This window comes from Nanorana parkeri, unplaced genomic scaffold (genome assembly GCF_000935625.1).
Source record: "Nanorana parkeri isolate BGI_ZX_2015 unplaced genomic scaffold, ASM93562v1 scaffold208, whole genome shotgun sequence".
Lineage (NCBI taxonomy): Eukaryota > Metazoa > Chordata > Amphibia > Anura > Dicroglossidae > Nanorana > Nanorana parkeri.
Window position 1 is genome coordinate 1246732 of NW_017306476.1, and position 16427 is coordinate 1263158.

The following is a 16427-nucleotide window of genomic DNA, read 5'->3' on the forward strand; positions in this document are numbered from 1 at the left end:
GTAAGGTCTAGTGCAGACAATACAAATCCATCCTTTCGACCGGCGTTCAGTTTAGATCGTCAGAGTGCGGGCACTGACAGGAACAGCTATGTACTCTGCATCTGACAGAGTGTAGCTGTTTCAGAAAGTCAGGTATGCGGTCAGTGCCTTACTTATCAGCTGGCTGCGGGCTACATAGTACAGGTTCACGGGCCGGAGTTGGCCCACGGTCCGGTACTTTGAGACCCCTGGTCTTGAGTCATCATATATTTGCTTATAATTAGGGCTGATACTATCAATTTTTTTTTCATAATTGATTAGTTGGATAAAAAAAAAAAATAATTCCTAATTTAAAATGAAATACACACATGGAGTGTTACAAAGTTTACTTCAGAATGAAAGAGCATGCACAATTTTATAGATTTATTATATACGCCTAGCCATGAGTTTAGAGTTAGCTATGAATATTGGGCCTGAATTATTGATCTCACTCAGATGCATGTGGTGGGACCCAACATGTGTAGCACAATCATTATTTTTCTAGGTAGGTGCACCCAACTTGTGTTTCTGTTAATTTGTGTGTGTTCGCGGACTTTACATTTTTTTGGGGAGTTTAATTTTATTATAGTTTTACCTCATTGCCATGGCATGCAGGGGGAGGAGGGGAGGGGCGCTCCCAAGCCCCCTATGTGATAGCACATTGAATGTGACAGGTTCTCTTTAGTCACCCTTGTGTCACCTTTACAACACTTCACTGGGGAATAACAGCTGCCTGCTGAGGAAGCTAAATGTCAACACAGAAGCCAGTGGATGGGAGCAATAACCAGCCTGCTATTGGGTATTTTAAATTGCAATAGCAGGCTGGCTATTGTGCCTGCCCACTGGCTGCTGTCAATCAGCAGAAGAGGGAACTGAAGGATAAACTTCTCCTTCAGGTCCTCCTTTGCTGATTGACAGCAGACAACAATTTAAAATAGCCAATAGCAGACTGGCTATTGTTTCCAGTGGCTGATAGGTGGCTTGATCCTGGCTTTCTACCGCTGAAAGAACAGGGGAACAGCAGAGGAATGGGGGAGGGGGGTTTCACCAGCAGAGGAACGGGGTGTGTGTGTGTGTTTGGTGGAGCTCTCCTCACCGCAGGGCAACAGTTCCCAGTGTGGAGGAGAGAACTAGGGGACCCAGACCTACTAATCAATAATGAGAATGGTTGATTATTATCAATTATTTGGTTGAAGCCTTACTTATAATATGAACTCTTCCCCAGTTTAAGTCTCGTTGTCTCTCTATAGACCAGGAGTGTAGTAGATGCCCTTCTAGCCAGGGTCTTAACTGCAGCCCATGCGGCCCTAGCCACTAATGTATTAAAGGAACACTGGTATCCAGCCTCTATTCATAAAATAATCTATTTGTCACAAATTGTGCCACATGCGTCTAAAAGAAATAAAGCCATAATGTGGTATTATAGGCTGGTTATAGTCTGCTGTCTACAGTAAGCAGAATTATTTCACTCTACAGCCTACCAGTCAATATATTCCAGAGAGAGAGTGCCTGTTTTGACCCCTCTGAGCAATCCCTGATACACAGAACATTCAATACAGAAGTCATAAAGCATGGGTAAATTGGAAACTATGAAGGATGATTATAAATCATCTTCTGAAATATACATTGGGTGAAGGCTTTCTCGCTACTAGATGGAGCCAAGAAGCATAGGGAATTATTGTGCTCCTCGGCTCTATCTAGTGGCAAGAATGTTGTGTTAACGGTATTCGGCCAGTATATGGCCGGGTGGATAATTTATTAGCCATCCCTTGCGTCTGTGTAGTGAAAAATGTGGGTATATTATTTTCTCATTCCCTATAATGATCTTGGAATAAGTAACCATCTGTGAACGGGGCTTACAAGTTCTGGCTTTGCTTATAAACAGTTTTGAACTGTTTGAGTTCCATGAGATCACAATTGCAGAGGAGGAAGATGAGCAGTCAAGTATATATGAGAAGGAGTAGGCACCAGCAATGGGGAAACAGAAATTGTTCTTTGTGTGGGTTTCCCATCTACTCTAAAATCATTCACCAGAAGAACAATAATGTGGTGGTGTTCAAAATAGACAAATTAGCTTCTTGTGAGTTTAGTACAGTCAAATTAACATAAACTTTATTTTTAAAGGAGAATGAAGTACAGACACAGTCCTGAGACCACTGAGATGCAGAGTCACATTACAAGAGCCTGGTGGCAGTGAAGGAACAAACCCAGAAGGCAAATATATTACTTGTCATCATGCTTCCATGAGATGAAACTCCGTGAGATTTGTATTTGTACATTAATTTGACATACAGATATGGATATACATTTCAATTATTGAATTGATCATATCTGGTATAAACTATTCAATAAGACTGCATTCCATGAAAGTAATTGCTATTATGTTGAAAATGGTAGGAACTGGTGCACTGAATGTTCCCAGGTATGCTTTTTTCCTAAAGTCTAGTCAGCAGCCAAGGACAGGACCTGCCAGGGGAGAGCTTATCCACAGAGATACCATAAGTCTTACACTGCATGACACTGTCCACACAAACATGGAACAGATGTTTGGAAAGCATCCCTCCTTAAAAAAACCAGACAGTAATGTGATAGGCTTGAATCTTTTGAGCACACAGACATTGAAGTATTAATGGACATTTTTACTTCACTGTTGAACTGTAAACAGGAATCCCCAGCACAGCGGTCACATCAGGCCTCACCTTTCCTGAAACTAAAATCAGGATAATCATCGGTACTCATTTAGTTCACTTACATAAGCATATATTCATGCTCACTTGCCTCATACTGCACACTCATGTGCTGTCTGCACAAGTCAACACACTGAAACAATTGTCCAGCTCTCACTAAAGGTCTGAGAACACAAGCAGGCTGCTGAGCTTGCCAACACTGACATATCCTTCATGACTATAACTATAACAGTGTCACTGTCTCTTCCCTTAATAGAGAAAAAACAGAATTTTGAAAAGTCACTGGACTGTTAAATACTACACACTGTTAAGGAGGACCTGAACAGCACCCAAAAAGCAAGCAAGGAGCTAGTCCGTAGTGTTGCCTTGTGGGCTCCCTGCAGCTGATATTTTACCCACTGCTGATTTACCATGTCTTGTTTTTACAGTGTTCCTTTGTGTGGAGATGGCCATCTAGGTAAGCCACCAAACACCCCTGAGCAACAACGCTCAACATGAAGAATCCCATTAATTCAGTGATGCCCATTCATACCTGAGCTTTGTGTTGCCTGCCACATGAGCTTCTTTTCACGTACCAAAAGACACAATTTAGTTCAACAATCCATGAATTCAAAAAGCATTCAATTCATTTTAAATACCACTAACACAATTACCTAAAATTAGTATTATTTTCTTTAATAAAAACTTTGCATTATCATTTTGGTTAAAAGTATGTTCTATTCTAAAGGTGCCCACACACCTTGTGATAATCGTACGATAATCGCCGGAAATCCCGCGATCATTCGATTATCGTAAGGTGTGTGGAAGCCGTGCAACCTCTACTACTGTAAGGTCACACAACTTTTATCTTACGAACATGTTCGAAAAACCCGCCGAGAATCGTACGATTTTCAGCTGGTGTGTAGCATGTTCGTAAGATAAAAGCTGATCGACGCTCTATAAAATGCTCAAAAAGTGAAATCCCATACTTCCCTATAGGCATGGTTCCCACCTGGGCGTGGAAACGCGCTTAAAAACGTCCTACGCTCAAACAAGTACAATGCTTCTTTGGGGCGTTTTTCCGCGTGTTTCCATTGGTATTCCTGAGTGTGGCTCGGGGTTAACAAAGCGGTACCCCCGAGCCACACTCAGGAATACAGTGTAGGACTTACCTTGTCCGCGATCCCCTCTGTGTCCTCCGGCAGCTGCCAACTTCCGGGTTCCGTCCCTTGCGAGCGGCCGCGTTGCAGGGGGGCGGAGCCGGCGGAAAGTGAAAAAAATGTAAAAAAGAGAAAATAAGGGGGAAATCATACCGCCAGTGAACCGCGTGTTTCACTTAACGGAAAAACACGCGTTTCACTGAACGAAAAAATGTGCTGAAAAACGCGAAAAGAATGTGTCAGACACCACAGACGGGAAGGAGAAGAGACTTTGGAAGCTGCTGCAGTGGAGGTAGGGAAAGACAGACAGGAGAGAGACAGCAGAGAAAGTGAGAGAAGAGACAGCAAATAGAAACAGGGGGTAAAGAGAGGAGAGAGCGTGAGGAGAGAGAGAAGAGAGGGCCGGTTGACTTCAATGCACTGCCACGCCCCCTCCTGCCCCTGAATGCAGGTGTTTTTTCGTTGGTAGAGCTCATTGAGCTCGTCATTTGAAAAGTAGATCTCCAGACGAAAAATTGTGGGCACCCCTGCATTAGAATCACACTAACAATCCATTACTCGATAAGGAGATAATGTATGGATTTCTGAAATTGCAGGCCTTGCTCTCCAGAAAGCTTCCCTTTGGTCATAATAAATCAAATAGAACTTAACACAACTCCGACGCTTGACTTTTCAATTTACTGATGTTCTATAATCGGCAATGCATTGCAGTCTTCTACTGTCAGAGGTGACCACTGCATTTAAGCATTAGCTTTAAAGAGTATTTCCACTTTTTCAGTGACATTTGAGAAAATCTGGTGTGTGTGACTTAGGACTCAAATTTGCAGATTGTGTTTATCTCATTAACTTTATAAACATACAATGAAGAAGCCAAGCTTTTAATCTTTGAACCCTCTGTTAAGACAGGCAGTCTTCCAATCTATTTTACAAATAATGGAATGAGCCAACACAGTACAGACAGGGTTAAACCCCTCACAGCCCCTCCTAACACCACAAAGGAGGATAATCAAGTAGAATTGTTAACCCTTAGGAAGCCAAGTAGTAACCCTAACCCAAGTAAATACAATTTAAACTGCAGAAAGCAGTTTTGAATATTTTGTTTAGCTTGTACTAACTGAATGGGAACAAGTAACAAATACAAAATACATGTTATTCCAATTTGGCAGCAAAAGTGGAAATACACTTAAAGTAATGATTTAAGAAAATAGTCCATGAGTGACTTGTCTTTTGACAACACATCTGATATGGGCAGAGGTCGTCCATCTTATCGTTAATGTTTGTCTATCATTCTTTATTTCTCTTTTTGGAAAAAAAAAACTGAATCTAGTCTTCAAATCTGTTATCTAATTAATCCTCCCAAATATTTTGCTATACAACATACTGTCTTTTGTGATGCTATCAACAACACATTGGCCTTCTTTAACAGATAGATAAATAAACAAACAAATAATTACTTTTCTAGAAAGTAGTGAACGGGAGAGGAGGCCCAAAGTGAGAATCCAACCCTCACTGGTACTCCTGGCATTCTTTCCTCTTTCAGTTTTGACAAAAGCCCAGTCTGGATACCCGCACACTTTAAGGGCCCCCCTGAGGTGTTTGAATTGCTTCATCTTGGGCTCTGTTTTGGTGGGAATTTTCTGTGCCTGGTGATGTAGAGTCCTGATGACTCCCAGTTTGTGGTCTAGAGGGTGGTGGGAGTCAAATAACAGAAAATACAGCAAGTCCAGTTGCCTTGACTTATTTTTTACAGATAAACCATCACCTGGATGAACGAGAACCTTCACAGACATACCAAAGGTCAGTTGCACTGCATCATGTGATCCAAGTTTGACAATTAAGCTTAAAGGGTAACCCCAATTTAAAAATATAAAATTGAACAAAAATCTAAAAAAATGCATATATAATTGTTTCACAAACCATTTTGTAATTTAGGCCGTTCACACCGGGGTGGTTTGGCAGCCCAGATCCGTCAACATGAACAATCCAATGCATTGCTATGGGGACCGTTCATGCGACCACGTGGTCCAGCATGATCCAAACCACCCCCCGCCTGAACTGCTCCCTGCACTATTTTTGCTGCGCTGATCAGTGCGGTTTCCATACAGCTTTCAATGGAACTGCGCTCATCAGCGTGGTTTTGGGCATGTTTTATTGTGCTTCCTTATTACAACACAGGAAGCCCACCAACTGGTTAGAACGAAACCAAACACTCCCATTCTAGGATCAGTTTGGAGAGGACCTGCTGCAACAAACAGCTTTTTCTTCAAAACAGGAACGGATAGGAGATCACCCAGATAGATTTTTTTTCTCAGGAAATGTGGAATTACTCTTTAAACGACACTTCAAATTTATTTTTATACCTTTTTTCTTCTACTGCCCAATAGTTATGATTTTTTAAAGGGTGAATGCTATTCAACTTAATAGGATAGCAGAATTTTAATTAACGGTGTTCTACTTGCAAGTATTACACATAATTTCACCCTGAGCTAATGGATACTATATGATGTCAGTGATCACACTTATAGATTACAAATTAGGGATGCACCATAAGTACTCACAGATACCAATACCTTTGTTTTAGCTTCATATGACAGTTTTTTCTAAAACAATACAGACTAAGGATTTTAGGACAGTGGTGGATCACCAGGGCCCAGTCACAGCTGCGACCCTGGTAGTTTTGCCACTGACTCCAAGCTAGACTACAAATCCCATCAATACATTATACAGAAATGCAGAAAAACACCGGCTATAGAGGACTACAAATTAGAGCAATCCATTATACAGCAATCCAGAATACCACCAATTATCGAAGGCTACAAATCGCAGCAATTCATTATACAGAAATGAAGAATACCATCAGCGATAGAGGACTACACATCCCAGCAATGCATTATACATCAATGCAGAATATGAAGCTACACACCAGGGCTGTGTGACATCTCAGTAGGCTGTGATGGGTCAAACCAGGGCTGTAACAAGGTCTCAGGAGGCTGTGTGAGGTGTCACCAGAATGCGAGAGCTCTGACCAGGGCTGTGCAGGGTCTCACCAGGGCTGTGTTCTGGTGGGTACCAGGCTCTCCAGGACTGTGCCGGTCACTGGGGGCAGAAGGAGGAGATGTGCGGCCAGACTGGTGCTGTCAAAGACAGCTGCCTCAAGGTTCCCAGCAGACTGCCTGAGTTCCCAAGAAAGTGTAAAGCACCAGTATCGGCACTAAGTATCAGGACATTTTTACAAGTACACGTGAAAATGCCTACTACCGGCACTGATACAGATACTAGTATTGGTCCATCTCTACTAGAAATACAATATGTTACTTTCTCTTTACTTAAACTGTGTCAATTATGTTCACATAATGGCAGGCCATTATGCACAGGCAGGTATAATAATAAAAAAGGAAGCTCTGGACCAAGTACCATACAGTAGAACTGCAATACTGCACTTTTTGTACATAACAGGTAATGCATACGAAAACACACAGACATCATGCATGTGAAAAGTGTATTCACTTTAGGTAAAACAGTTTATAAATCTCCTTTCAGGAGATTCAGTGGACTGGTGAAAAAGATTTATTCATAAAGGCGTTAGACTTGGGAGTTTGTCCAAGATCACCGGAAGAGAGAGCAATGTCATTTTGTAATTGATGGATGGCAGCCAAGTTAGTCCCCGGGTGTGGTGTGAAATTATGAAGTCACCTTTCATTACAGATTTTTATGAAAGTGTGAACGATTTTTCCTCACGGTGCAATTATCTCTGTAAATATTGATGAGATGATACTCTAAACTGAGACTTCCAGACTGCCCAGCATTTTCAAGCAAGCCTCGTTATTGGCTGAAAGTGAACCTGTCATTTTAAAACTTACAGTGCATTTACTTTTTGTAAGTTATGAAGTTGTTATATTTACACACACAGTGATATACACACACAGAAGATTTGAAAATGACAGTCTCATTGCTAAATTAGAAAGTCTTATCCTTATGTTTAAGCTTTTCAAATTGAGCCCAATTGAATGGTTTAATAAAGCTGCACTAGTCCACTCCCCCTTGCCCCATTCCACCCAATACTGTGAACTTAACCAGACCCCACCCAGCTACATTTACCAGTCTGGCACTACATAAATTAAAAAAAGAGGTTTATAATACACAAATACAAATGCTTAGTATATCAGGAAGTAGAATGAATGAGATCCGATAATGGCACTGATTTTTGGAAAACTATGTTAGCGTATTATGTACTTTGTATTCTGTTTTAAGTAGTGTAGCACACATGTTATTGTGGTTTATATGACACAGAAAAAGTGTTTCATTGTGATGGTTGCTGAATTAGCATGTTGTGTAACAACTGAGCATTGCTTTGGAAATTTAGGGGGAAAATTACCAGCTCCTCTTTGGCAATCAGTCTGTAGCAGTGAAGCACATGCAAATGATGGACATCCTTTCTTACTGATATGAAAGAAAGGGGTAGGCATCCTTTAAGTGTCCGTGACCTTAAAAGCTGTAAATCTAAGCCAAGACAGGGAAGATACCTTCCCATCTGTCTACACCACCTTTTTGTCATTACTTTTATAGCCCTTGTGAGCTACCAGAGAATAATGCTAATGTAATGAGTATACTATAGAGTCTGAGCACTGCAATGATACCACACCAAATGCCCTCATTCTTAATAAGACGCTGTCACCTTGCCATGGAGCAAGGGCAAGGTATCAGTAGACAGGATTCAAAGGCAAGGCATTTCAAGCATATGTAGCTTTCCCAACAGAAATAAATGAGAAATATGATGCAAGTCGAAACTTTTACCAAGAGGTCTAATTACATGCAAAAAGTGTACCACACAAAGTTGTCTGTGTTATGTTGTTTGCTTGTAAAATATAAGAGGTAACATGGATAGCCGATTGGTAACAGAAGCTTCCAAGTTTCAGTAGCAGAGGTTAATTAAGCTTGCTCTGAACTGGAGAGTTGAAAGGACCTGATCCCAGGGAAGCCCATGATTATCCCAGGGCTCTTGGCTTGGGTTTATCTGGATTGAGGAGCCAATGTGCCTAATGATTCTGCCAGTCTCTCTCTCTCTCTCTCTCTCTCTCTCTCAGGGTCCATGCTCCACCAGCAGATGTGCCATGGCCTTGGACCTGAATAACACCCTGCAGCTTCCTCAACTGTACCTTGTGCCTATGTCTTCATTCCAGTAGGGTCCGGGTTCTGGTTCCCCCAAGGCTTAGCCAAGGAGTAAATTGAACAGGACAGCTGCCAAGAGATACAACATTTGCTGGGTGCAGGGTACTTGCTAAAAGGTTCTTTGGGAAAAAAAATGCATAAAAAGGATTTGCTTCTCTCAGCTAAGAGAAGATGGCCATTCACCTAAACACATAAGCAAATAAATAAATAAAAAATGTTGCAGGCTGGGAGTGAGAAGGGTTATGCATTTCTTTATTTTCTTCTCTGATTTGCCAGTGTCTAATCACATAAAGGGAGTTACATAACATATTGATATCAGGTTATCATCGTGTGATGTACAATTAGGAAACTAAGATATACACTTTAGGTGGAAAGCATTGTGGAGACTATTGGATCTTTAATGTAGTAATAAGCTCTTAAACTTTTTTTTTAAATGATGCATCCAGAATAATAAAAAAATATATATGCATTGCTCAGAAAATTATTTCTTTAAATTTGTGTCCAAGCACATACAGTAATCCTGTTTCCAAACAGCTGGCTCCAACTCTGTACACAGAACTCTGAACCAGTTCTGCTTCCCTGAACTTCCTGTCCCGAACAGGTTCATAAGGGACAGCAAAGTCTGCAGCAGCTGTCCATTAACTAGTTTGTAGATGGGAGGAGGGAGAAGACAGTGTCCCCCTTAGTTTCAGCTTGATATAGAGATTGCACAGCCAAAATAATATAGAAAGTTCAACCGTGTTGGAGAGGAATGGCTGCTGCATCAGAAGGGTCCCATAGTAATGGAGGTGGTGGGCATCTTCCCTTTTCCTCTCAGCCCAGAAGCATGCAACTCCTCCATTTTCCCCTGGGAATGCACTCAATGTGCATAGAGCCCCCAGGGGCCAGAGGACTGAATGGACTCTACAGGTTGCACTGGGGAGAATGTGATGTTACAAGAGGGAGGAGGCATTTGGCAGCATGTTCAGAAGTTTCAGGCTAAGCCTCTCCCCCTTTCTATATGTACCTGGAAAGGTGACAAGTGGGGAGTGGTCCCATAGATGTCTATGGGGTTCTACTGTACATTCTTAGGGAAGTAGGACCCAGACTAACCATTTAATGACCGTGCTGCTGATCACCTTCAAACTTCAGCAATATAACAGCAATTAACTCCTGGCACATAACATCTTCCCTCACGATCCACTCTGGCGGTAGAGTACAAATCATTGTGATAAGCAAATATGAATATCTGTGTCACTCTTGTAAATGCAAGGTAGCATCAACTTATGTAGACCAGCATCATCCACAAATGCCAAACCCAAGGAGAAGCACATCCAGAGTGGTCCCTGCAGCAGGTGAGTCTGTGTTGCAATGGCATATAACTTTCTGATTCCTAGTCTCATCAGCTCACACACCCTCCCTACCCCAGGCTGTTGCTGCATTTTACACAAGCACTGTAATCTCAGGCCTGGCAGCTCATACCACCAACCATCCCGTCTGATTTCCGATGCTGGCCAGGAGAACTGTATGTGGAGGTACAGCTGACAATTCCTTGCTGAGGCACCATTCACCACTGTGCCTGCAACTACGCTCCTTAGCACTACTCCTTTAGTACCTACTCCAACCCATCACCATTGGTCTGCACTTCCCTTTTCACCAGTGTGCCTAAAGCCTCAACACTACTGTACTTTTACCACTCCCCTTTACATCCACATTCTCTCACCACTGTAGCTGAACTCCATTCTCCTCTACTTGCACCACACACAAACCCACACACTCCCCCTGCTCTCACCACCTGCCCAACATCACTCAACACTGCACCAATATCTGTTTCTGTGCTTGCTTCCACTGCACTAAAGTGTGCCACGATAATCACCACCACTTTACCAATGTACAATAATGTAACAATGCAGTGAGGTGCTTGCCTGTATTTGGCCCATTTAAAGAAAGGGCATACTTTTGCCAGCCATTAATATTTAGAAGATTACATAAAATTGAACAGGATTGTTGGAAGAATAAAAGGGACATCACTAGTACTATATAGTTACAGTTTGCAGAAGTTTATATTTATTAAGCACATCTGGGCAGCAATGTTGTTAGGTGTCTACATTAGCAGTTCCTGCTATGCTGCCAGGATGTCACTCATTACACTTATGAAAGATGAAAGGTGAATGAGTATGTGGAAGGTACATGATTATATGGAAACTGGTAGAGTTCCAAGACAAGCACTGGTTAAAAATGTTTAGGTGTGACAAATTCACAGGACTGTGTGTCCCCACATTGCTTTAGTTCTTTCCATGGTGACCTTTCAGGATGGGCTGTCTCTGAAGGGAAAATCCACAACCGAGCTCTGTGGGGGACAGATTAACCCTTAGAAGGTCAAGCACAATAGTAGGAAAATAGCTTCCAATTGCTAGGTCAATTATCAAGCGGTTCCTGCGACCTTTCCATTGCCAAGCTATTTATGTAGTGTCACTTATGTTAATGACAGTTCAATCTTGGTGAGTTTCATCATTCTGCATGTCCAAAGACCAACTTTGCATGTATTCCATTTATTTTATTAAAGAAGTGTGTTTACCTGTTCCAAATATCTTTATTGCTCAGAAATCAGATCCTAATTTAACAAATGCACACATGTAAAGTCGTGACGTAACAATTACATTTCAGTGTTATCAGATATGATAAACAAATGAATTTGTGAAATGGCATCATCAAATAGTATTTCTTCCCAGCTAAATACAGGGTTAAAATATGTATTAAAATTGTATATCTATTAAAGCAGAACTCCGGGCAACATTTCTATTAACCCCTGCAGTGGGACTCCCACAGTTAACTGCTCATTTGTGTCTAGGGACTACAATAAAAAATAAAAAAGTTATACTGACCTGATCTTTGGAGCCAGTCGGCTCTTAGACAGCTCCTTCCAGCCACCACCCCCTCCGCTGCAGTGTTCTAAGGAGGATCCTCGAGTCATCACGTCCAATACACTTTGTATTGGACGTGAGGACGCCAAAGTACATACTATCACTGCAGTGTAGGATGAAATAGGCGGGAGGGAGCACTGTGACAGCAGGACGGCTCCCAAGTTCGGCTGAGTAGAACTTTTTTTTAATCTTAGTCCCTAAACACAAACGAGCAGTTAACTCTTGCAGTGCAGGGGTAGCCCCACTGCAAGAGCTAATTAAAATATTGCCTGGAGTTCTGCCTCTCTCCTATGCTGTAGTGGTGGTATGTCCCTCGGCGTTCTAACTTCCAATACACAGTGTATTGGACGTGATGACTCAAGGATTCTTAGACTGCTCCGGTGGAGGTAGATTGCAGCTGGAAGGAGCAGTCTAAGAGCAGGCCAGCTCCAAGGATCAGGTGAGCATACATTTTTAAATTTAACAAGCAGTTAACCCTTGCAGTGTGGGGTTAACCCTGAGAGAGAAAGTTATCTCTCAGGTCTGTTCCTCTGCTCAGTGGGTGGAACCATAGCCAGCCTGCTATTGCAATTTAAAATAGCCAATAGCAGATTGGCTGTTGAAACCCCACCAACTGTGCAGAGGAGCAGACCTGAGAGAGAATGTTCTCTCTCAGGTCCACACCTCTGCTCAGTGGGCAGGCACAACAGCCAGCCTGCTATTGGCTATTTCAAATTGAAATAGCAGGCTGGCTTTTTCTCCCTATATTTTACATTCTGATGCCAGCAGCCAAATCTAGCCGCCAGCCAGCAGCAAGATGTAAACAAAGAATTCTGTTAGCAACTAAATAAAATGTGATTGCTAAGGAAATGTTTTAGTGTGTACCAAACAAACACCAATTTTTTTTATGTGCATCATGCCCACGGGGGGAAAAAATCGGGCACATTTTATTTTTTGCCGCTTGACAGAGTGCTGCATGCTTAAATGCAAGATAATGAGTAGCTAACAGTATTGGGTACTTGCTCACAAGAATAGTGAGTGGAGTGATGACTTACCACTTTGCTGATTGTCCAATCAGCAGTCTGGTGGTGTCGGGGACCAAGTATAACAAAAACCTCTCAGCTGCCATTGCAAATGCCTGCTTTTCCTGCCTGCCCTGTGGACCTCTTGTCTTCTATAACACAGCAGCGCTCATTTTTATTATGACATGTGCAGTGGCAAGGCTGTCTGGCAGAAATGCTTAGATCACAAGTCTGGCTAAACAGAATCACATGCAGAACTGTGCACATATGTATAATACTGTAACTGTGTATTTAGCTACTAGCTTGGAGCTCAAATTTAATAAGCATTCAAAAAACTATAGTAAAACAATGTAAAATCTTGTAGCTATGGATATGAATGTCAAAATAGGTTGAGTTGTCAATACACGTGCCCATGTACAAACTGGTGTACCTATCTCATTTTGCTGCAAATACTTGTTACCCATCTTGGTGATATAGCATTCTGCACCTGCTATAGTGCAACATTAAAGAGGAAGGATTTCACTGTGCAATGCAACAGCCACATTTATGATTTTTGTCCCCCATTTTGGAAATTCTCAACAACATAGATCAGCACTTATCCATCATATATTGGAACAGAACAGAGGTGCTGAAATTAGATCTGAAAAAAAAAACATTGCACAAAGATACTGCAGATTTTTAAAACGTATTTAAAAATGAAAAAGACTCTGCCCAGTCAGGCAGGACCAGGCAATATGTATTTATGCTGAAACACTATAAGGTTGTTTACAGTTATGCATACCTTTGAGGGGGAAAATCTGCTACTAGCTATTCTTCCCCATGGCATCTTTATATGCACATATAAAAATTACATTTACAAAAGGGAAAATATATATACAGCTGTAGCACACTGTCAATATAAACCAGAATCTATCAAAACATACAGTAGGTCTTATAACCCCTTAATGTAGATGGTTTTACGCTGCTTAAAACAGCTGCTTGGCATGGCTAAGCAGATCCTCATAGTAAACAGTCTTTATGTAAGTAATTTAAACCCTGTGCCTCTCTGATATCCAGCATCTTCTTAGATGGCAGTAGATGAAGAGCAGTAGATGAAAACATGTATCGCTGACCCAAAAGTCAAAGAATAAGGGACTTATCAGATGTAGGGAACTGACATGACTGACATCAAGACCTTTAATGATGGTCAAATAAAAGGTGCCCCATAGTGCAGAAATCCAGCAGTTTTTTTGCAGTAAAGGTTTATACTCTATAACAGACAGACAGACATGCCACGCAAGAACTAAAACAACCATTCCTCAACCAAACATTATTTATTCATCATTGGAGTGTAAAAATATATCTTGGACAGCCAGATCGTACTTACGATCATCGAAAGCCCGCCCCGCTGAGGGCCGGGCTTCCGAAGACCGCAATGCTGAACGGGCAGTGTGCGCATGCGCACACCGGCCCATTCCGCAGTTGTTGAACGAGCAGGCTAGCATGCTGGTTCGACAAAAGACGTGCGACCGTACAGTACAGTACAGTGCAGTAAAAACAGTCACACGCCTTCCATACACCTTGCGATTATCGTACGATCGCGGGATTTCCCCGTGATGATCGTGCAATAATCGCAAGGTGTATGGGCACCTTTAACTGTGTGGATGGAGTAATCTCCACCTGGGCCAAGCTTCTGTAATCTTGCTGGTCGACCCCGCTGGCTCTCAAAACAACTGAACAATGCCTGCATCCAATCAACTTGTTGAGGTATTTTGACAGCCAATGGGGCCGACCAGCAAGATACTGAAGCTTGGCCCAGCGGGAGATTACTCCATCCACACAGCTGACCACATAAAATCTACAGATATTGTAAGGTGTTTGAGCACCTATACAGCAAGTCCTCTCTTGTGTTTAAACTCATTACAATCAATTCTCTGCAAACTTGCATCCTCACAATATAATCTTTTGAAGCTGCAGTATCTTTCTTGAGCCAACCTTCATTCCCTGTCTGAGCAACCTCCATGATTTATTAAACATGTCTCCCCCCAGATAAAGGGGCTGTCTGGATAATCTCCATGTTTCTCAGGCAGAATATCTACTTCCTGAATGATCTTCCATCCGGAAGTATTGGAAATCAATGGTGAAGCATGACCTGGACACTACATATATTAGGTCAAACCTTCTGCCATACTACAGGCTTTCAAATCTGGTATTTAGGAAGTGCTGTGTAAAGGAAGCATAAAATACCTCTTTAAATTAAACATATCATAATAGGCTATTGGCCATATAGCTGCTGAATCAACACTTTTAATAATAGCTTATCTTTTGCAAATAATAATAATAAAAAGCTAATAATGTTTGCTCTTTCATTTTAAATAAAAACTCCTAACTTCTTAGAGGTCTCTGCATAGCAGGCCTTTGGGCAGACTGTGAGTGTCTCTCTACAATTTCAAATGGACAGTAAACTCTGCCTCTCCCCACAGAAAGAAAAAAGGACACGCCAAGTTTCCTCTCATTAACATACAAATCTTATAGATCTTTAACCCTCTGTTAAGACAGACATTGTTCAAATCTGTTAATTATGGTAACCTCCCCCCAAGAGGAAATGTCAGTTTAGAGGAAAACTAGTGATATGAGAAAACAAGTAATGTGTGAGTAGCATTTTTTTTTTATAACTTATGCTAGATGAATGAGAACATGTAACAAATCTAAAAATAGGTGCTGGAAAAGTGGCAATACACTTTAATAAATGTTTGCTGCATACTTTTGCACCCCACTGCAGCTCTGCCACAACCACAAGAAAAGACAAGGGTATCTATTTTGCACATGTTTCTCTCTAACTGTGGTGCAGGTATGCTGGTAAAGATTTACATGCGAGTGTGCATGAATTTAGGTCTCAACATTCTATAATAAATTATGCTGCACAGGAAACTAACATGTGTTTCACACCCTTTCATTTTTGTTATCAGTATTACTTTTATTGACATTTATGAAACAAGCACATCTAATCCATGTCCTTACCTCTAGATGTTCTAAAATATAGGGGGGGTTGGTCATGCCAAGTCTTAGCATTGCGCCCTCAGGAATAACTTCAACCAGTTTCCATAGGAGTGTTGGAAGGTCAGTGCCAATGTCTCTACCATAAGCTCCTGTGTCTTCACTGGTCAGCCAAATCTCGCAAACACCCTCTGTGAACAGAAGAAATGGTTGATTATAAGTCTTTGTTTTTTACATTTTAATTTATCATACAGCTGTTCCATTTTAATTCTGGGTTTCACAAGGCTATTATGCAGCCACTCTGGACTTTGCATTGTAATGAAAGGGACTGAAGCCTATCCCCTGGGCAGCAATGGGTTATTAAGTTCATTTTTTATGATCTCTATAGTGCTGGAACAATACAGTAAATGATTACTGTGTTCCAGGTGGAGATTTACATTTACAGCTCATGAACAGCATATGGCAGTGAAATCATCCTATCTAATCACACACACTGAATTTTCTGGTCATTGTGTAATACAAATGACAAACCCA

At 41.5% G+C, this 16427-nt stretch overlaps 1 protein-coding gene across 1 annotated transcript in view; it reads right to left on the reverse strand.

Moving 5' to 3' along the window:
• The window catches only part of CDKAL1 (CDK5 regulatory subunit associated protein 1 like 1), a 610267-nt gene that overhangs the window by 278975 nt on the left and 314865 nt on the right, over positions 1-16427 (reverse strand). Inside the window, exon 9 of the mRNA XM_018555678.1 lies at positions 15918-16084. Coding sequence (XP_018411180.1) covers positions 15918-16084 — 167 coding nt within the window. The remainder of the gene's footprint in view (positions 1-15917; positions 16085-16427) is intronic.